Below are 22,757 nucleotides of genomic sequence, written 5' to 3' on the forward strand. Positions count from 1 at the left end.
AACATCTCCTCCTCACTGATCAACAACACAGGCGCGTCTCAAGGATGCATGCTTAGCCCACTGTTCTACTCATTATACACTCATGACTGTGTGGCCAGGCACACAATTCCAATGCTATCTACAAATTTGCTGATGACACCTCGGTTGTCGGCAGAATCAGAAATGGCAATGAGGAAGCGTACAGGAGGGAGATAGATCAGCTCGTTGAATGGTGTCTCACCCACAACCTCGCGCTCAACATTAGCAAAACCAAGGAGATGATTGTGGAATTCAGGAGGAAGTCAGGAGAACACGATCTAGTCCTCATCGAGGGCTCAGTAGTGGAGAGGGTCAAGAACTTCAAATTCCTCCGTGTCAACGTCTTCCAGGATCTGTGCTGGAGTCTCCATGTTGATACAATCACAAGGAAGTCTCGCCAGCAGGTATACTTTGTGAGATATTTGAAGAGATTCAGTATGTCAGTGAAGACCCTCGCAAACATCTGCTGGTGTAACATAGAGAGCATTCTGGCTGGTTGCATCACTATTTGGTATGGAGATGCCAACGCTCAGGACAAGAAAAAAACTCCAGAGGGTTGTTAACTTGGTCTGTGACATCACGGGCGCCAGACTTCACTCCATTGAGTATATCTACAAGAGGAGATGCCTTAAGAAAGCAGCCTCTATCCTCAAGGACCCCCCACGCCCTCTTCATCAGGAAAAAGGTGCAGGAGCCTAAAGACGAGCACTCAAGGGTGCAAGGACAACCTCTTCCCTGCTGCCATCAGATTCTTGAATAATCAATGAACCAGAGACTTTGACTTTTCAGGCCCTACATTTATTTATTTTTGTACGGTGGTTTTATGAATGTTTGTTTTCTGATGTTCATGATGACAATAAATTCTGATTCTGAATATGGGGCTATGTGTAAGAAATTTGCACGCTCCCCCCCCCCCACCCCCCATGAACTGTGTGAGTTTTCACTGGGTACTCCGGTTTCCTTCCACCCTTCAAAATGAATGGGGCCAAAGGTTAATTTGGGTGTCATTGGGCAGCATGGTTCTAAATAGCCAGAAATGGCTGTAAAAAAATACATTTTCAAAAATTGTTTAAAGTTGAGAGGGGATTGGAGGAAGAACTTTTTTCACCCAGATGGTGATTGGTATGTGGAGTGGTAATTCTGAGGGGTTGGTGAAGGCAGGTACTCTCCTATTTCATGTGTAGACAAACACATCATTTGTCAAAGCAAAGGATCAGGTAGTGACAAGTGGGTGCTTATAGACATGGTGGGCTGAATGAGCTGTTGTTGAGCTGCAGGACTCAATAAGTGGGATCAGGACATGAGTTCAATGTCCTTAAAATTAATTTAAACCATTCATTCAGCGACAGATAACACCTGATAAAAAAGACAGAAGTGGCGTGGTGGGGAGGACCTCTACCACCCCGCACGCAGCATCTTCTCGCTACTCCCGTCGGGAAAATGATTCAGAAGCATCAGCGCCATAACTACCAGATTAAAAATAGAACAATACAGGCCCTTCAGCCCTTGATGTTGTGCCAACCAATATATCCCTTCCTTAAAAAAAAGAGCCAAACGCTCCCTATCCCATAACCCTCTATTTTTCTTTCATCTATGTTTCAGGGTTCCACCACCATCTCCTGTAAGGCACTCCAGGGACCAACAGCTCTCTGTGTAAGAAATAAACCTCACCCCTGATGTCTCCTCTAAACTTCTCTCCCTTAATTTTGTACATATGACCTCTGGTGATTGCTGATCCTGCCCTGAGAAGAAGGTGCTGGCTGTCCACCCCATCTATGGCTCTCATAATCTTGAAGACCTCTATCAAGTCTCCTCTCATTCTTCTACCCTCCAAAGAGAAAAGTCCCATCTCTGCCAACCTTGCCTCATAAGACTTGTTTTCCAATCCAGGCAGCATCCTGGTAAATCTCCTCTGTACCCTCTCCATAGCTTCCACATCCTTCCTGTAATGAGATGAGAAGACTGAAGACAATATTCCAAGAGTGGTCTTACCAGAGATTTGTAGAATTGCATCATGACCTCTCTACTCCTGAACTCAATCCTTCTATTAATGAAGCCCAGCATCCCCTAGACCTTCTTAACTATCCTATCAACCTGTACGGTGATCTTGAGTGATGTATGGATTTGCACCCCAAGGTCCCTCTGTTTATCCACACACTTAAGTAATTGACCATTATTCCTGTCCTCACCCTTCTTGTTTGTCCTTCCAAAATGTATCACCTCACACTTATCCAGATTGAACTCCATCTGCCACTTCTCCGCCCAGCTCTGCATCCTGTCTCTATCATCTTGTAACTGTCGACAACCTTTGGCTCCATTCACAACTCCTCCAACCTTCATGTCAACTGCCAAATTACTGACCCATCCATCCACCTCTTCATCCAAGTCATTTATAAAAATCACAAAGTTCAGGGGTCCCAGAACAGATCCCTGCAGCCCTCCACTCGTCACTGGCCTCTTGCTTTCTTCTTACAACCCAATTTTTCCATCCATAGAGCTAATTTTCCACTGATCCTGTGACTCATGACTTCCTGGATGAGTCTCTTGTTAAAATCCATGTAGACCAAATTTAGCTCCCTCCTCTCATCAATTTCTTTTGTTACCTCCTCATAAAACTCCATTAGACTCAGGAGGCACGACCTTCCCTTCACAAAGCCAATGCTGACTATCCTTGAGTAGACTGGACTTCTCCAAATGCTCATAGATCCTAACCTTAAGAATCCTCTCCATTAGTTTACAAGCCATTGATGTAGGATTCACCGGTCTATAATTCCAAGGATTCTCCCTATTATCTTTTTTAAACAAGGGGACTACATTTGCCATTCTCCAATCCTTTGGCCAAAGAGGACTCAAAGATTGTAGCTACTGCCCCAGCTGTCTTTTCTCTCACTTTGCACAGCAGCCTGGCCCTGGGACTTCTCAATCTTGATATTTTTAAGAAGATCCAATACTTCCATTTCCTTAATCTCTACATTGTCCAGCAAAAAGGCCAATTCAGTTTTGACCTCACCCTGATCAAGGTCCTTTTCTCTTGTGAGTACTGACGCAAATAATTCATTTAGGACCTCCCCAACCTCCTCCGCCTCCAGGCATATGTTGCCTCCTTTATCCTTTAGCTACCCCACCTTCATTATCGACGTCCTGTTCTTCACATACACAGAGCGCCTTGGGATTCTTCTTAATCCTACACGCTAAGGCCTTCTCATGCCCCCTTCAAGCTCTCCAGAGTCCTTTCTTAAGGACTGAGAAATAGCTTCTTCCCATGGGCAATGAGAAATTGCTGAAATAACTCCTAAAACAACTCTCTGTGACTCTGCTGTGCTGGATGCATCTTTTGTCTGTATGATTGTTATGTGTTGGGTATGGAGGTGTCAATGCAGAGGACAGGAAAATAAAAACTCCAGATGGCTGTTAACTCGGCCTGCGATGTCACGGGCACCAGACCTGATCCTCAGGCCCTCCTACCACCCAGGCCATGCCCTCATCGCTCTGCTACCATTTGGAAAAAGGTACAGGAGCCTGAAGACAAGCACCCAGTGGCACAAGGACAGCCTCTTCCCCGCTGCCATCAGATTCCTGAATGGACAATGAACTAGAGATGACCTGACTTTATCCTATTTTTTGGCCCTATTTGCTTATTTTTGAAATTAAATATTTGCACTGTAACACCGCCACAAAAAAACACATTTCTAGATATGTTTGTGACAATAAATTCTGATCCAATGTGCGTTTTACACTATTCTGCAACGTGGACCTGAAAATGCTGTTTTGTCAGTTTGTACTGGTACAACCAGATGACAAAGAAACCTGAACATTAACTTGCTTTGATCCAAAGAACCATTTTTTTTACAAAGTACCTGTTTGGGCACAAGTAACTGTTTTGGTACATATGCAAATTACGCTTATGTAACTGACCAAAAGAAACCGCATTGATTTCCTTTAAGATAAACTGTCTATAGTTTGAATTGTTTGGGCAGAAGGCTGGCAGGCTGCAGTCCAACTGACAGACCAAGAATGGTGCTCTTGTGCAAATTTTCTTTGAACAATCTGTAATTAGTTCCTACAATATTGGAGACTAGGGGAAAGGGAGGCTATTTTGAGGATAAGTGGCTGCCAGCAACGAGGAAAAGGAACACTTCAGGAGTGAGAAATGTTGGTCAAGGTTAAAAAGAGATTGCTCACTGGAATAAAGTAAAGCCAATAATGTAACAGGTTCTCTCAAAATACCCCAAGCATATTTATGTTGTAATGCAGCAAATATGTCAAATAATTAATCGCAAGTAGCAATCAGATCACATATACTGAATCTTAGAAATATTAATTGAGGGATAGATATAGTTGTCGGCAGAATCACAAACGGCAATGAGGAAGCATACAGGAGGGAGATAGATTAGCTCGTTGAATGGTGCAATGACAACATCCTTGCACTCAACGTCAGCAAAACCAAGGAGATAATTGTGGACTTCAGGAGGAAGTCAGGGGAACATGACCCAGTCCTCATCAATGGCTCAGTAGTGAAGAGGGTCAAGAACTTCAAATTCCTGGGTGTTAACATTTCCGAGGATCTGTCCTGGTGCCTCCATGTTGATGCAATCACAAAAAGGCTCGCCAGCAGCTCTACTTAGTGAGGTGTTTGAGGAGATTTGGTACCATCACCAAAGACTCTCATAAACTTCTACAGGTATACCGTCGAGAGCATTCTGGCTGGGTTGCATTACTGCTTAGTGTGGAGGCGTTAACTCTCAGGACAAGAAGAAACTCCAGAGGGTTGTTAACTCGGTCTGTGACATCACACAACCAGACTTCATTTCATTGAGGACATCTACAATTAAAAAAGCAGCTTCTATCCTCAAAGACCCCCACCACCATCACACTGACAAGTCATACTGGGAATATGTCACCAGTCCTTCATCATCACTGGGTCTGTAGCCCTGAGGAAGTGACTTCAACACAGCTACAAAAGTTGTCTCACTCCTGCATTTTCACGGTCAAATAGGGATGAACAGCAAATGCTGGATTTGACAGTCATTGCCACATCCCAGTCAGCTAAATGTCTGCCTGCTTACTGATTGGTGCAGGAAGCTCCAGTGCTGTGAGGATGGATGTGTTGATGGACCAATAATGGGAGTGTGGTGCCACGCAATTGGGGACAGGTGAGTGTGCAGTGGGACCAAAGGTGGCAGCCTCAGTACTCAGCTGCAAAGGCTGTCTAGATAAAAACACAATGCTGGAGAAACTCAGCAGGTCAAAGACTGTACTTGATGTTGCAAACATAAATATACATCACCAACGTTTTGAGCTTGAATCCTTATGGCTCTTGTGTTTAATAGTTCCAATAGAAGTGCAAATCAGGAGGGATGAGTTCAGCTGCTTCACGACTGGTCCTATTTGGCCATCAACCAAAGTCAGAATGAATCTTGTGCAGTTTTACAGGATGAAGCTATTCCCTTACTTTCACCGTGGCTGTCAGTGACAGGGTATAATATCTACCAGTTGCTCGTGTGCTGAGACCTAATGTGGCAAGTACCTTGATGAAGGGGTGTGGTGATACACCCCTACCCTACTGCGGGGGGGCGACCTGTGAACCTGCAGGAAGATCACCAGAGGACAGACCACATACTGGCTGTCAATCAGCCGACCTGATTGGACCAAGCCCCACCCGGACGGCTGCCAATCATCCGCCGGGATATAAGAACATCCAGCCCCTCGAGGTCAGTCACTCAGAGTGAAACTGAATACAGCAGAGGACTTTAAGTAGAATAAAGCCTGTTGTTCAGTCTTTACGAACCTTGGGTCTGCTTACTGTCACCACAGTACATCACAAAGGGCTCAAGCCCCAAACGTTGGTTATGTATCTCTATGTATCTTTATCTCTGCTACATGAAGTATGCTGTTTGACATGCTGAGTGTTTCTCCAGCATTGTGTTTTTACTCCAATCACTGTGTCTGCAGACTCTTGTGTTTTACTCTTAAGGATATCTAGATAGCCCAGGAAGTCTGCCCTGTGCACCTGATGGCTTATAAGACATATCTAGACACCACTTCAGTCTTCTGGTCCTCTTGAACTCTCCATTTCTTCCCTGGGCAGTCATGTAACTGCTTCAAAGTACCTTGAGTTGTGGATAATATGCCATTTATTATCAAGGTCCTTTTCAATACAGAAAATACAGAATTGATGATCACCATGGAATCAATGGACTGAAGGGCCTTTTTCCATGCAGTGTTATTCAACAGCAATCATTTAACTAACTATAATACAGGTTCACTTCCAAATAACAAGAATGGAACTGGAAACACTACTAGCTTCAATATCACTACAGTCTCAGGCAAAACTGTTTCGAGTCATTAGTAAGATGTCAGTAATGAGAGGTTGTGGGGGGGGGGGGGGGGGGTCCTTGAGACAGTTAAAATATCTTGACACACTAGAGTATTAAAACTCCCTTCCCTTTTTGGTGAACATCATGGAGCTAGTTCAAAGGAGTAGAACATTTTTGAATCATTACGAATGCAACCAAACTTCGAGTCTTATGTTTGTTTAGTTGTTTGGTACGGAAAATAAAGGTTTAATTTCTTGGCACAGAGTCACTTTGTTTCAGTGTGTGGCCTCCAGATGTCCGTGACGATTTCCTTACAGAAGCAAGCTCCATAATGTTGGCTGCCAACAGCCCTTGTACTCTTTCAATCGCAGAGCCCAGCCCTGGTTTGAAAATGAGTTTCAGGCTGGTCAACCACAGGAATCTGCGAATGTCCGTCACCACAGAGTCTGCTCTTGGGCGCTGCAGCCCTGTTTGTCTGCATTGTGAATTCCTGAGCAATGACAGAAGAAGCTCAAGCATGAAGAAATGCATACCCTCAGGCCGGAAAGGGTGCAGGAAGCATTCACCCTACTGGGACTTGTGTTATAAGGGTAAGCTGAATAGCCTGAGACTCTAGAGTGTGAGAGGCTTCAGAAAACCGGTAGAGATAAGGAAATTAGTTCTTGTCTTTTTCCCAGATTAGGAAAGCCTAAAACTGGAGGGTGTGGATTCAAGTTGAGAGGGAAAAAATTCAAAAGGATGATTGGTATGTGGAATGAGTTGCCAGAGAAAGCAATAGAGGCAGGTACAATTGCAGTGTTCAAAAGGCACTTACTTATACAGGTTTCAGAGGGGATATGACAGGCAAATGGAACTATCTTAAGTTGGCATGGACAAGGTGAGTCAAAGTGCCTCTTCCTAAGGCATGACTCTAAGATTTCTCTGCACTGCCCCCTCTCTGAACAACTGCCCCCATGCTGCCAGTGAACCCTCTGCTCTTGGGCAAACAATGAGAGGAAGCTGAAATACAGGGGGGTCAGGTAGCAGCCACAGGTAGAAACAGTCAACGTTTTGAGTTGGGATCCTTTATTGAGGCGGTAGGAGGAAGGGGGGGGGGGTGATGTCAAAGGATTGGTGGGGGGTGGGGTGGGGGGGAAAGAAGGAAACTCTCTGCTCTCTTCCATTTCTGGCTCGTGATTATGTACAGCTGCATACATCTGGCAAGGTTGCTTTAATGTGTGCACAGGGATGGCAACGCTGTCTCAATCTCATGCAATAAAGGTGAGCTATAGCCAGGAACCTGCACTGCATTCCAGTTCCAAAAATCAGCTTCCCCTAAGTCCTGGAACTGAATTTCATGAGTGGAATTAAACAAACATCAATGACTCTATTGCACTTTTAGTGAACATCCATCTGAATGTGAATGTCAATAAGCCCTTTAAGTACACTACACGCCAGATGTTGCCTGTTTCAATATCTAAAAGTGAGTGTGTGTCTATTGGAGTTAAGTGATAGTATGTACACCTGTTCAAAATAAAACTGATAAACACATTTTGTGGCTAGAATATATTCCATTACAGACCGTAGACTAATATAGAGACAAACTTATTCATGGGCTGGAAACAAACCAAAATATAAACTGGTGCTTGTTAATGGGAATGGCTCACATCAGCTTCTTGAACCAGTTTAAACTTATGTTACATTCAACTGGTACAAAAGAAACATTAATTCCATTGCTCTGATTGCTTCTTCAGGACACATGCAGGGAAATCATGAAGAATGTTAACTAGTAATTATTCCCCCACCTTCACAGACAGAACTAAACCATGAAAAGGCCAATGGTGACAAATACATATGCCAAGCATCACTATAATGTAAGCCTGTGTCAGTATCTGGAAGTGCATGTCTCCTTACTCCTTTCCCCCATCACCTCAGCTATTTTCTCTTCTCCCCGCCCCACCCCCCCCTTATCTACCTGTTGGCCTGCACTCCTCCCCTTGTCCCTTCCTCTCCTCCTCCCCCACCTTTGTATTCAGGTGTCTGCCTTCTTTTTACACAAAGCTTGATGAAGGATTCGGACTACCTTTTATCCCCTGTGGGTGCTGGTTACCTTTTTACCTCCTGTGGATGCCGTACGACCTGCTGAATTTCTCCAGCTTCTTTGTGCATTACAAACATCTTGAGTTGAGATAAACGATCATAATGGTCCGTGAACATGCGGTTCCTTGACCAGCCCCCACCTCTGCTTGGATTAACTCAGACTGACATTAACCTGAGAACATCTAAGTTACATTTACTGCACAGCTACAATGAATGCCATTCCCCTTTGGAATTCAAGAGCTTTATTGATAACTGACACATAGAGAACACCTTGGCAATTCCAGCTGAGGAATGCTGAACAAGTCCACACAACGCGCCGCTGTTTGCATTGTTAACCCATTAAAGAGAAGTGAAGCATATCACGAGGTTCTGAATGAATCAAGCTGCGGCTCTTCTATGTGCTTCTCCCCTCGATGTGTCTTGTTTTTTTCTATTTCTGACCACCCACACACTGTGCACTAGGCTACCCATCCACTGAAATCCAAACTACTCAGCAGGCAATGGAGCACCTGTACATCAAGAAGCATGTCAGGGTGAAAGGACAAACAGAATATATTAGAAACACTCATCAGGTCAGGTAGCGTACGTGGAGAGTAAAAACTAGGTAACAATTCAGCCTTTGACCTGTGATTTTCTTCCAACTGATGCAGCCAGACCTGAGAAGTGTTTTGCAGCATTTTCTCTTTTATTTTCTTGCATCTGCAGTCTTGATTTTCATAGCCTTTTAGGCAGTTGATGCTCTGATACAGATCGGGAATGAGAGATCATCTGAGGAATGTCACGGATTCACACTTATTTGGGCGAACTATCTCCTTAACTCAATACTTAATTTGTCACCGGAGCCACCAGGAGAAATAACCTAGGTTGTTGTATGAGATAATCTCTCATTCTTGTGAACCCTGTGAGTTATACACTCGGTTTGCTTCATCTTGCTTCTTAGAAATAATTCCCCAGCTGAGGAATTCATCCAGTGATCACACCAGTATATCATGTTACAACATGTCCTCATTCGTCAGGAAGGCGCAGCAGCGCCTACACTTCCTTAGCAAGTTGAGGAGGGCAAGACTACCTGCCTCCATCTTGACGTTCATTTTATAGGAACACAATTGGGAGTGTTCTGTCTGGCTGCATCATTGTGTGGCATGGTATAACTGCAAAACATCAAATCGGAAATCTATGCAGAAAACCATCAAAACAGCCAACAAGATCACTGGGGTAAAACACGAAAATCCACAGAGACTTGGTTGAAGTAAAAATACAATGCTGGAGAAACTCAGCAAGTCAAACAGTGCACTTTATGTAGCAAAGATAGCCAAAGTTTCAGGCTTGAGCCCCTCATCGAGGTTTGGATACGTTGGGTATGTATCTTTATCTTTGCTATATAAGTTACTCCGTTTAACTTGCTGAGTTTCTCCAGCATTGTGCATTTACTAAGATTACTGGGGTCTCCCTTTCCTCTCACCAGGAGTGTTGCTTAAATAGTTTCCATCCATCACACGGTATCTTTCATCACCCACCATCAAGAAGGAGGTACAGCAGCATCAAAATCAGAAATGCCAGGCTGGGAAATAGCTTCCCGTGGGCTGTGAGATTGATGAAACTGAGTAAATCATCGTAATATTGATTTAAATTTTTTTATGTGACTATGTTCTGTGTGTATGTGTATGCACTGTGGTTCAGAGGAACACTGTTTCATCATGTTGTTCATGTACAGTTTGATGATAATAAACTTTAACATAGTGCAGTCTCACCGGGTCATTATGGAATTGCAGTAAAATGACCTTTGGAGTCAAATCCTCTTGCAATAAAGAACAACATACCACTTTGGCTTCCTAATTGCTTGCTTCACCCGCATTTCAACTTTTCGGAAATTTATAAGTGGATCCTCGGACATTTTTCAATCTCTCAATGTTTTGAACTGCAGGTGAGTTGAGATTCAATAATTGACTTAAAAAATTGGAGAGATACGAGAATAAGACAAAGGGACAAAATGGAGGTTAGAATGTGTGGGAAAGGAAGGATTTTTGGGTGTATTCTTTGGGATTTGGGCGTCAGTGGTAAGGACACCAGTCACAGCTTAAGCCTACGTACCCCTGCAAAGATACTGGCGAGCAGCCTTCTTGAACCCCTGCAGTCCTCTTTCTTTTTCAATATTTTTATTGTAAGTAAACAATATATGAGGAGAATAGGAGTACATAATCACCATATGACATCATATAACATATTGCTTGGCACCAGAATTAACAAATATGTTCTCATCTCCTCAAACTGAAATCTTCAAAATAGAAGAAAAATGTTATTATATAAAACCCCACCTAATCTAAGAAAAAAAACAAAAAGAAAAGAAAAAGACTGGGCAGCCTATTTATTAATAAAAATTAATCATCTGGTCTTCACCAACAAAGAGAAAGCAAGTAAAATTAAATATAGTCCAGAAGGGAAAGTAATTATACTAACTCAGTCATGTGGAAATAATTTATAAAAGGTCACCAAGCCTCTTCAAACTCAACAGATGTATCAAATGTACGACTCCTAATTTTCTCTCAACTTAAACATGTAGAAAAGGCTACAACCCGATATGTGGAAGAGGGAACTCGTCCCACTTCTAGAACTTTGATCCTGAAAAGAGCAGTCGATGGGTTAGGTTGCAAACTGATATCCAGTATAGCTGACAAAGTCTTAAAAATATCTATCCAAATCCTCTCCAACATAGGGCATGACCAAAACATAGGAGTTAGAGAAGCTACTTCTGATTTACACCTATCACAAATACGACTAACATTAGAAAAACTATGGGCCAATTTGTCTTTCGACATAGAGCCGGATGTACCACTTTAAACTGAATCAAAGAAGGATGAGCACAAATTAAAGAGATGTTTGCCAATCCAAAAATCTTCTCCCATGATTCTGCTGGACGATGTAACTGAGGTTCCTCTTCCCAGGCCCTTGTAATTCTGTCATTAGAATTTGATTCCAATCTTAATAACTTAATATAAATCTTATCTATTAAACCCTTATGAGAAGGGTTCAACTGAAAAAAAGTACCAACTAAATCCAGTTGGTACAATATTGGAAAGTTAGGCAGTAAAGTATTCAGAGAAATTCTAATTTGGAAAATTTATCAGATAGTTGTTCAAAAGACATTAAGCTACCATCTATAAACAAATCTGAAAAATAAATGATTCCTTTAACCTTCCAAAACGAGAAGGCTCGATCAATTATAGACATTTTTTTTTTAAATTTAAGAGAAATTGTGCTAAATAAAACAAAATATTTCAAGTCAAATAACTTCCGAAATTGAAACCAAACCTGTAATGTATGTTTAAGTATTGGGTTGAAATTTCATCAGCGTCTTGTTCAACCATCTCTCTTTCTGCAATGATCAGTTCACGACCATAAAACTCCTCCAAGACATCCTTGCCTACACACGGGAGCGAAGTGTAAGCCTACTAATCTGAGAAAGTGTAAAAGGAAGAGCTGCTCCAATAAAGAGGCTACTGTATACCGCAGCCTGAAATTCAGTTCCAAATCTACCCAATATGGCGTTCCAATGTATCAGAATAGTAGATCCAGAGAATAATATAAGGACAATTATACAGGCTAAAATTTGGTAAAGCCGTTCTATTATCTTTCTTTAATTTCTGCAGATGGAATTTACTCAATCTGGGATTCTTTTTATTCCAAATATAAGAAGATATTTTAAAGTCAATATTATCAAAACAGGATTTTGGAATAAAAACTGAGACTACTTGAAATAAATACAAAAATTTAGGTAAGATTATTATCTTAATAGCATTAATACGACATTAAAGATAAAGCCAATGGAGACCATTTAGAAAGAGATTGTTTCACATAATCTAGCAAAGGAAGAATGTTAAATTTATATAGATCTTTAAATGTTTTGGTAATTTTAACCCCAAGATAGGTAAAATAACCTCTCACCACTCTAAAAGCTGAATGATTACAAACTTGCATGTTTATTGGGAATAATTTGCTTTTATAAAGATTCAATTTATAGCCAGGGAAACTACCAAACTGGGAAAGCAAAGACAACATTGGAGGAATAGATGTCTCAGGATCTGAATTACATACTCAAAGATCATTTGCAAACTTTGTGAATTCCATCTGCTCTATTAGATGTCTCAGTGAGGTCGACAGCATCGAGTCCACGCTGCTGAAGATCCAGCTGCGCTGGATGGGTCACGTCTCCAGAATGGAGGACCATCGCCTTCCCAAGATCGTGTTATATGGCGAGCTCTCCACTGGCCACCGTGACAGAGGTGCACCAAAGAAAAGGTACAAGGACTGCCTAAAGAAATCTCTTGGTGCCTGCCACATTGACCACCGCTGATATCGCCTCAAACCGTGCATCTTGGCGCCTCACAGTTTGGCAGGCAGCAACCTCCTTTGAAGAAGACCGCAGAGCCCACCTCACTGACAAAAGGCAAAGGAGGAAAAACCCAACACCCAACCCCAACCCACCAATTTTCCCCTGCAACCGCTGCAATCGTGTCTGCCTGTCCCGCATCGGACTTGTCAGCCACAAACGAGCCTGCAGCTGACGTGGACTTTTACCCCCTCCATAAATCTTCGTCCGCGAAGCCAAGCCAAAGAAAGATTAATTCCCTGAATGTCACTAGGAGTTCCAAAGCTCAATTAAATAGTAAAGGGCTAAGAGAACAATCCTGCCTGGTTCCTTGAAATAATCGAAAGAGTAAAGATCCTTGATTATTCGTAATCTCAGCAGCAGCTGGAGCTTGATAAATCAAATTAATCCAAGAGATAAAACCAGGGGCGAAATTAAATCTTTTCAAAATTTGAAACAGATATTCCCATTCCACACTATCAACCCTTGCAAGTCCTCGCACAATCCACCCACAGGGTTGTTGGGTAGGGAATCCCTGGACTCAGACGCAGGAATAATGGAGGAACAGTGTTGAGGCCAGATAAAGGGACTAAAGGGTGCAGGAGAAGATGGGTCAAGAGGAGATCTGAAAAACAGCAGCATCTTGATCTGAAGTCGCTGGATCTGGGAGGCTGTAATGTGCCAATTCAAAAGGTAAGGCTACTCATAAATTGAAGGAACAACTCCTAATATTCTGTTTGGGCATTCTTCAAGCAGACAGCACGAACATTGACTTCTCCAGTTTCTGTTGGGGCCCTCCCGTCTCTCTCTTTCCCCATCCCTCCGTCTCCTTTCCTCCAGTTCCCAACCCCTTTCTCTCTCCATTCGCAGAGCTACACCCCCTCTACCTATCACTTCTCACCTTCTTTCTCCTCTGCCCTTCCACCCATATTCACCAATGACCACCTGCTTTTTAGCCTGTGCTCCTCCCCCCCCCCCACCATTTTATTCAGACATCTGCCTGCTTCTTCGCTCATACCTTGATGGAGGGCTCAAGCCCGAAACGTTGGTTACCCTTTTGCTTCCCACAGATGCTGCGCGACCTGCTGAGTTTCTCTGCGTACTGCACTGCAATCACACTGTCTGCCGACATTCCTATCGAACTCAAACGGTGAGTTAAATAGGACAGCGCATGCAGGTACCCCCTCCTTCCCACCCTTTCAATGGTGTGCGTGTGGATTAAACAACAATCTAGACAAGGTGGAGATGAACATAAATGTATGAGCATACAATGTATATGAGAAAGTTGTATTAAATACATCCTCATTTTCCTCAGAAATCTACTGTTTCCCATCAAAAATTGTCAAATGATCAAATATGCATTTTGGTCTCATAGCTTTCCCTTGCAGGGGTGGATCTCCAGGAGTACTCCAGGAGTACAATTCCAGATAAATCATTTTAAGAGGGCTGCCTAATCAGTGTATGGAGTTCCAAGCTGGTACAGATTCAACAATAAAGCTAAGACTGCGAATGGTTAAGTTCATGGAAGTGGACAAAATTAACTGGGATGTGGGGAGAGAGCACACAAAGGCCCAGCCTTCGATGCTGTACTTCGACAAACACTGTGCGTGACCTACTTTAAATCCTGGAGAAGTTTCAATTGCTCCTCAGTCCCTGTTGCAGTACAACAACATTATACAATTACTTACTGACATAAAGAGCAACCACTAAATTCTAATAATTGTTGGGGTGGAAATATTACCGCTTGCAACCAAACCTCCACAGGCTCAGATTCAGGTTTTTACTGCAGCTGTCATTAACCTACATTCCTCCTTGCCTGACTACCTTGTGACCTTCAGCAATAGGGTTGAGAAAGAATGCCTTAGGAAAGGCGACCATCTTATAGTAAAATCAGCCAAGTGATTTGGGGGTGCCCCGAGACATTTGCAACTCCCCTACCTCGCTGCTGGATAGTCTTTAGGGCGAAGCTTGGTGTTTCTCCCAGCGATCGATGGAACTGCCTTGGATTGCTTCCCAGCTTGCTCATGCCAGTGGCATTCCACAGGGGCCCCTGTTGGGGCCGCTTCTTTATACGTTGTACATAAATGATTAGGATTGTGGAATAGATGGCTGTAGCTAAGTACACATATGACACGGAGGTAGGTGGAGGAGCAGGTAGTGTGGAGGAAACACGGAGCCTGCAGAATGACCTAGATTAGGAGAATGGGCAGATGAGATATAATGTCGGAAAGTGTCCGGTCAGGCACTTGGCTAGAAAAAAAAAATGATTGGACAGGCTATTTTTTTAAATGTGGAGAAAAATGAAGATACCTAGATACAAAGAGACCTGGGATTCCTCATGCAGGATAGCCTGAAAGTAAGGCAAATGCAATACTGGGCTTCATTTCAAGAGGAATAGAACATTGGGGAAGGGATGTGATATTGCAGCTTTATAAGGCGCTAGGAGCAATTTTGGGCGACTCGTTTAAGAAAAGATATGCTGACATTGGAGAGGGTTCAGAGATTCACACGGATGATTCCAGGAATGAAAAGGTTATAATTTGACAGCTATTAGCCTGTACTCATTGGAATTTAACATTTCAAATGCTGAAAGGCACGGACAGCTGAGATGTAGAAAGGTGGTTTCCCATGGTGGGTGAGTCTAGGACAAAAGGGCACAACTTCAGGATTGAAGGATGTCCACTTAGAACAGAGATCCAGAGGAATTTCTTCAGCCACAGGGTGGTAAATCTGTGAATTTGTTGACAGAGGTGATTGTGGTGGCCGGGTCATTGGGTGCATTTAAGACAGAGATTGATAGGTTCTTGATTAGCCAGGGCATCAAAGGTTATGGGGAGAAGGCCGGGCAGTGGGGCTGAGTGGGAAAATGAATCAGTTCACGATTAAATGGCGGGGCAGACTCGATGGGCTGAATAGCTTATTTCTGCTCTTATGTCTTATGGCCTCAAGTGATCCGCGCTGCAGGGACAGAATGAAATGAGAAGAGAATGATGGTGCCAGGTAGGTGAGGGAAGGCCGGAGACCTCATCTGAAAGGTGGTGAGGGAGGAGGTGCAAGGGCAGGTGTGGCACCTCCTCTGGCTGCAGGGGAAATTGCCCAGGGACAGGGATGGGATGAGTGAACTAGGAAGACACCGAGCGAGTAGCCCTTGTGAAAAGCAGAAAGGGGTGGTGAAGATATGACTGGTGCTGGGATTGCATTAGATTTGGTGGAAATGATGAAGAATGATTTGATGGCTGAGAGTGTATTGGTGTTCCTATATAAGAGGAGGTGAGGTGAGGTGAAAGTAGAGCAACACACAAGTTGTTGGAAGTGTGGGACATTACGGCACAGTACAGGCCCTTCAGCCCACAATGCAATCTAATCCTAGTCAACAATCTAAACCTTCCCTGCCTCGCACTGATAACCCTCCATTTTTTCTTGCATACATGTGCCGAAGAGTTTTTTAAATGTCTCGCCTGTAACAGCCTCCACCACCACCCCTGGTAATGCATTCCAAGCCCCCACTACTCTCAGTGAGGGCTGCATCAATCCGTCGTGGGGAAGCTACACTTCCTGAAAAACGGGTATTTCAGACGGTCTGGTGTGGTCATTCAAATACAACGGATAAAGAACTCTCAGATGTGACGCTCTCCACCTGAAACTCTGTTTCTCACCCCTGCAAATGCTGCTCGACCTGCTGAGTATTTTCTGGTTTTAGTTCAGATTTCCACACCTACGGCAATTTTCTTTTGTTCTGTTCAACAAAATGTGTGATGAGAGGACATGGACAGCTTTAAATGTTGAAAAATTTCAGAACGACTTTCTTTCAGTGTTGACTAAATGTCAGTGCACAGAGTGTAAGTTAATTGTATTGTTAGTAAGTGGACTCGTTTATCCTTTCAGATGTTATTGTCATTGTGCCAAATACTTCAGTGATACAGAGCACAATACTCTCTATATTTAATTTCCATCAAGGTCTAAACATTGGGCTATATTTAAATAGGCAGCTCTTGTTAATGCACAGTGTTGCTATGTTGACTGTTTATGAATACCGCAGTGATAATAAATGTTATGGCTGAGACATCCTTCAACACTTTGCAAAATACATTCTTTCCAATGCTATTAGTGTTTTCCTACACCCCATCTCCCGAAGTAAAGTGACATCAAATGCCGCTTGGTAACAAGGGCCTGTGGAGTTTGCCTGCTCTTCAATAGATTGGTTAGAAAAGTGGAAGTGGACTTGAAAGCTGTGCGCAGACCTGTCTGGAGAAATGGAATGGTGGGTTCTGCCAGGGTCCTGGATGACAGTGTGCCCTGGTGAATCTCACACTGGTTTTCAGAAGAGTGATCCGTTGCAAAATGAACAAATGCTCCAGCAGGACATTGGTTTTCATCCAAGTAATTTAAATAAAAATTAGGTATTCAGGGGCAATTCATGTGATCTGAATTTATTAGTGATCTCCAGTGTCACCACGTAAAGCTTTCCCATTCTCCCTGTGATCGCATGGGTTCTCACCAGTGCTCGGTTCCTCCCAAATCCCAAGATGTTTGGGTTGTCAGATTATTTGGCCGCTGTACATTGCCCAAAGCATAAAGGTGACTGTGGAGTCTGGGGAGGAGGGAAGGATATGAATGTAAGGAGAGTAAATTACAGGGAAATACTGAAGGGAAGGGGCATAGGATTATTTTGTGAGCTATCATAAACTCTATGGACTGCAAGGTCTCCCATGTAACTCGGAAATACAAATCCTCCAATGGGGCTCTGTGGCGATTCCTTTCCAAGCACCGCTACTGTAGCACCTTCACCAGGAGGTGCAGCAGTTCACAGAGAAGAAGGTCTCCTACCACAAGGAGACAAGCAAGATAGGCACCCATATCCTGAGGGTAAGTGTAAATGAAAAGGCCACTACCTTGTCCAATGACCCAAGCAAACAGACACATAATTTCCTGAAAATGGTGTCACAAGTAGATAGGATCGTGAAGAACTTTTGGCACATTGGCCTTCATAAATCATAGTGTTGAGAACAGGAGTTGGGATGTTATGCTAAAAGTTGTAGAAGACATTGGAGAGGCCAAATTTGGAGTATTTTGTGCAGCTTTGGTCACCTAAATACAGGAAAGATATCAGTAAGATAGAAAGAGTGCAGAGAAGATTTACTGCCCGGACTTCAGGAACTGAGTGACAGGGAAAGGTTAAACAGGTTAGGACTTTATTCTCCGGAGTGTAGAAGAATGAAGGGAGATTTGATAGAGGTCATTAAAGAGAGTAAATGTAAATTTCGACTGAGGGTAGGTGAGACACAAACTAGAGGACATGGCTTAAGGGTGAAAGGGGAAATGCTTCAAGGGAACATTAGGGGGAATATCACTTAGAGAGTGGTGTGAACATGCTGCCAGCTGAAGTAGTGGATGTGGGCTCCATTTTGATATTTAAGAAAAAAATGGATTGATACATGGATGGGAGGGATATGGTCTGGGTGCAGATCATTGGGACCAAGCAGAATAATAGTTCCACGCAGACTAGATGGGCTGAAAGGCTTATTACTATGCTGGGTGAGTTCTATGGCTCTCACCCTGAGGAAAAAGGAGTAAAGCAGAGATTTCAACCCCAAACTGTTTTTTTCTATTGTCACACACTTCAAAAATTCTTCTCAATGGTACACTAGAACAGGCAAAGAGTGTGTATAGAGTAATAAATAGAGCTAGCTTTGTTGTAAAGGCAATCAACTGAACCTGATTTAAAAAAAAAACCATTGACACCATTTCCAAACACTTGAATGTGCAAACTGTTTAGACTCCCATTTCAATAAAGGCCAACAGCATCCCAGTACCTGGACCTCCCCCATGGCCCTGCTCTTCACCTGGACCTCCCCCATGGCCCTGCTCTTCACCTGGACCTCCCCCATGGCCCTGCTCTTCACCTGGACCTCCCCCATGGCCCTGCTCTTCACCTGGACCTCCCCCATGGCCTTGCTCTTCACCTGGACCTCCTCCACGGCCCTGCTCTTCACCTGGACCTCGCCCATGGCCCTGCTCTTCACTGTTTATTTTCCACTTATTCCCGGCCCGTGTCAGCACCTCCAGTCTTCTCTCTGCAGGGGCACATTATGGGCAAACATTTGCCCCACGGATGTTGAGGACATTCTTAGTGAATTTGCACGTACCGTTGATGCATTCGAAGCGATCACAGCAGTTGCCAGGCATGCCATCTCCAGGGGAGACGATCCGAGGTATGGTGCCGGCCTTGCACTTTGGGACGCGGCAGATCCCCAGCAAACACTCGCATCTGGAATGCAAACCAGAACTTGAATGAACTAATAAGGGTCATCTAGCTACAGGAAAGGTATCTGGAAAGGGTGCAGAAAATATTCACAAGGATTTTACTGGGACTGGCAGAGTTGAGTTATATGAAAGGATGGATATGATTAACTGGTGAGTATGCAGAAAAAGATTCACAAGGAACTGGAGGACTTGAGTTAGAAGGAGAGGCTGGATAGGCAGGGACATTTCTCCCTGGAGTGTAGGGTGCTGATGTAGGTGGGGCAGAGAATCTTAGAGAGGATTATAAAATCATGGAGGGCACAGACAAAGTAAGGAGTCATGGTCTTTTTTTCTCAGAGGAGGGGAATCCAGACATTGTCTTAAAGTGAAAGGAGAAAGATTTATAAGTGACCAAAGGAACGAGCTGCCAGAGGTGGATACAATTGGTAAGTTTTAAAAACATACTTGGGCAGGTACGTGGATAGAAAGATTTAGAGGGATGCGGGCCAAATGCTAGGAACGAATGGACAGCTTGGTTAGTATGGACAATTTTGGCTGAAGGGCCTGCAAGATATGCTGTGGATGCACAGTCTGGCAGATATCGCCCATCCCCGTTGCCATCAGAACTGAGTGCCCCATTTCAAAGGACAATTCAAGGGCACAGCTGTGAAATGACAGCAGTTTTGTTTCCCAAAAGAACATAAGCAAAAGTGGAGAAGTTTCATAACAGTCAAGTTCCTATTTTTTCACAAGCTTTGCTGGTATAATTCTCTACTTTGGAATTGTTTAATTTTAATAGCCCGGGGGTTCGGTGGGAATTGAATTCACATCTCTGGATCAATGATCTGGACAGCTGTTTAGAGCTCCAATTAACAACCGATCTGCAACATTACTGTTTGTTATTCCATCGAATAAGCAGACAACACAAGTGGTAACCTTAGTCAACCCTTTACTGTTAAACTCAAACGATACTCTGTACAAAGGGAGCTTCATGTGATGGTGACCTGCTATCAGTCAAGCTCCTTTTTTAACTGCCATGCCTTGCGGGGTCTCACGCATGCGTAGTAGTGGTGTGGCGAGAACGATGGCTACAACGCAATTACAGCGGGTGCAGAGCAGCCAATGGGAGCAGCTGTCTACATCTCCTTTCTTGAGCAACCTCCCACAAACCACAATCCATGTTGGTGCTGTACATCACAATAGTTACAGTTCAGCAATGAAGTTTAGTCCCACTATTTTGGGTTGGGTTTACCAATACGCCCAGCGTGTGTTACATAGTAGCCACTAGTGGAAGTGGACGCTTGGGTTCCTTCAACCTGAGAAGATATGCCATCAGAGGCTTCAGGGTGTGGCCATTTGTTTCATAGGTTGTTCCTGAGGGAGCTCCCCCTACCCTGGGTTCCCATTTCAGGACCTGGTATATAGGCTCATAAGGAATGGTTTGGGATGGGGGTGGTGGCTCCCTTACAGGTAAGATGAGTTGACAGTTTCTCCTATACACCCTTCCTTCTGGGCTCTTGGCAGCTCCCTGTAACCTTGTAGAGTCTGTATCCTTATGACTTGCCCTTCTGCTTGTGGCTCAAGTGGTCGGCTGTTTCTGTCCTAACACCTTTTCTGTGATAGTCTCCTGTTTAGTAGCTGGGACTTAATTTCTTGTGGGTCCTTTATCTGGGGATCCAGGACCCTCCTTGCCACAGGGAGGTCTGTCCACGTCTGCCTGGACATGAACCTTTGCATCAGAGAGCCCAATGTGGTGTCGCAGGGGACGTTCCTTAGATGCAGCAGGTTGAGGAACACATTCGTCTTCTCCCTGTGAGACTTCTCCATGAGCTGTTTTGCCCTCCTCACGGCTTTTTCAGCCAACTCATTTGACTGTGGGTACTCCAGGCTGCTATGGTTGAAATCCCATGTTGCTGCAAAGTGTCTGGATTTCTCAGTGTGTAAACTGTGTGTCTTTGTTCTATAGCAGAGTGTGGGATGCCCCATGCTCTAAAAAAGTGCCTCTTCAATTTGGGAAGAACTGCCATAGAGGTGACAACAGGTAAAAATCTGTTTCAAACCATCCAGAGAATGAATAGAAAAGTACCAAGTACTGTTGACTGTGCCATTTGAAGATGTCTGTTGTCATGGTTGACCAGGGGAGGTCCGGCACTGGGTCAGCTCTTTCTGCTGGTGTGGCCTGGTGTGGCACACCGAGCAAGCTTGTTCTTCTTGGTCTATGTCTTCGGTCATCCCTGGCCAAAAAACTATGTCTCCAGCCCTGCGTTGGATTGCTTCTACAACCGGGTGCCCTCTGTGCAGGATCCTGACATAGATGTTTTGCAGTGAACTCGAGAGTACTGCTCTCAGGCCCTTCATTATGATTCTGTCAACAATGAGAAGTTCACCCTGGAATGGGAAATAGGGTTGCATTTCAGGTGGTAGGCTGCGCTGCTTTGTCTGCCCCCCCCCGCCCTTGATAGAAGTGCCCAGGGTCCTCAAAGTAGCGTCTTCCGCCATGTGCTGTCTCAGTTCCTCTAACTGGGAGGAGGAGATGTACATTACTGTCATTATATCAGAAGTGTCCTCTTCCTCAGCTTGCTGGATCGTGCATTTTCTGGGAGCACGGGATAGCGTGTCGGTTAAGTGCATTTCTTTTCGGCTTTCTTCCACTAATACTGCCGTGGCTGGTACTGCTTGAATGCATTCTGGCCACCCTTGTGATACTGGGTCCAACATTTTTGAGAGGAACGCCACAGGTTGCCTTTGGCCTCCACTTTTCTGAGCTAGCACTCCCAAAGCTATCCCTTTTTCCACATTTACAAACAAGTGGAAAGGCTGATTAATATCAGGCAAAGCCAGGACCGGAGCATTAATCAAGTCTTTCTACAAGCGATTAAATTCCTGCTGTTCCTCTAGGTTCCACTCCACATTTTCTTTATCGCTTCCCAGTTTTTTTCATATAAGAATCGGACTTTCTGTGCGTGAACTAAAGTCAAGTTGTATTTCTGAAGCCTGAGCATCGTTTTCTGTAATCACGCAAGACGGAAAACCAGTAGCCTACACATCCAGATCTCTCACCGACACGGAGACCAGGTACGCCAAAATAGAGAAGTTGTTGGCAGTAGTTCCCGCCTGCTCAAAATTCAACGACTACATCTATGGTGACCACAGGGTGTGACCACTTAACTCAGGTCACAATTCTGAAGAAGCCAGTTCACGCAGCGGGTGCAGAGCAGCAGATAGGAGCGGCTGTCTACAATTACCTTTCTCAATGCTTGCCATTCTGCAAAAGCATCCATCAAGTTTAAATATTCATATACAGGTGGAATTATGGACACAGAATGATAGAATGCCGCAGGTGGTAGGGTCACTACTCCACAGCTACAGTGACCTGTGTTCGATCCTGACCTCCAGTGCTGTCGGAGTGGAGTTTGCACATTCTGCTTGTGACTCCATGCGTTTGTTTTTTCCAGGTTTCCTCCCCCACACCCAACACTGGGGTGTGAATTGCCCGCAGCATGAAGGCGAGTGGTAGAATCTGGGGCGGATCAGATGAATAGAAAAAAATGATATCATGACGGAATTGGTCGAGAGATGGGGGCTGGATACTCAGAGTGTATTCGGTGGGTCAGGGTACTATCATAAGTCATATTTTTTTCCGTGGCCACTTGGATTCAGTGGAGTCGAGAACAATAGGAGAAAGGAAATCCTGTCTTAAGATGACTGGAAAGTTTAGGGGAGATGTCAGAGGT

At 44.0% G+C, this 22,757-nt stretch overlaps 1 protein-coding gene across 1 annotated transcript in view; it reads right to left on the reverse strand.

Moving 5' to 3' along the window:
• crim1 (cysteine rich transmembrane BMP regulator 1 (chordin-like)) overlaps positions 1-22,757 on the reverse strand; it is a 287,206-nt gene that overhangs the window by 131,362 nt on the left and 133,087 nt on the right. The window contains exon 5 of the mRNA XM_069930938.1: positions 18,927-19,048. Coding sequence (XP_069787039.1) covers positions 18,927-19,048 — 122 coding nt within the window. The remainder of the gene's footprint in view (positions 1-18,926; positions 19,049-22,757) is intronic.

This window comes from Narcine bancroftii, chromosome 4 (genome assembly GCF_036971445.1).
Source record: "Narcine bancroftii isolate sNarBan1 chromosome 4, sNarBan1.hap1, whole genome shotgun sequence".
In the NCBI taxonomy this organism is placed as follows: Eukaryota; Metazoa; Chordata; class Chondrichthyes; order Torpediniformes; family Narcinidae; genus Narcine; species Narcine bancroftii.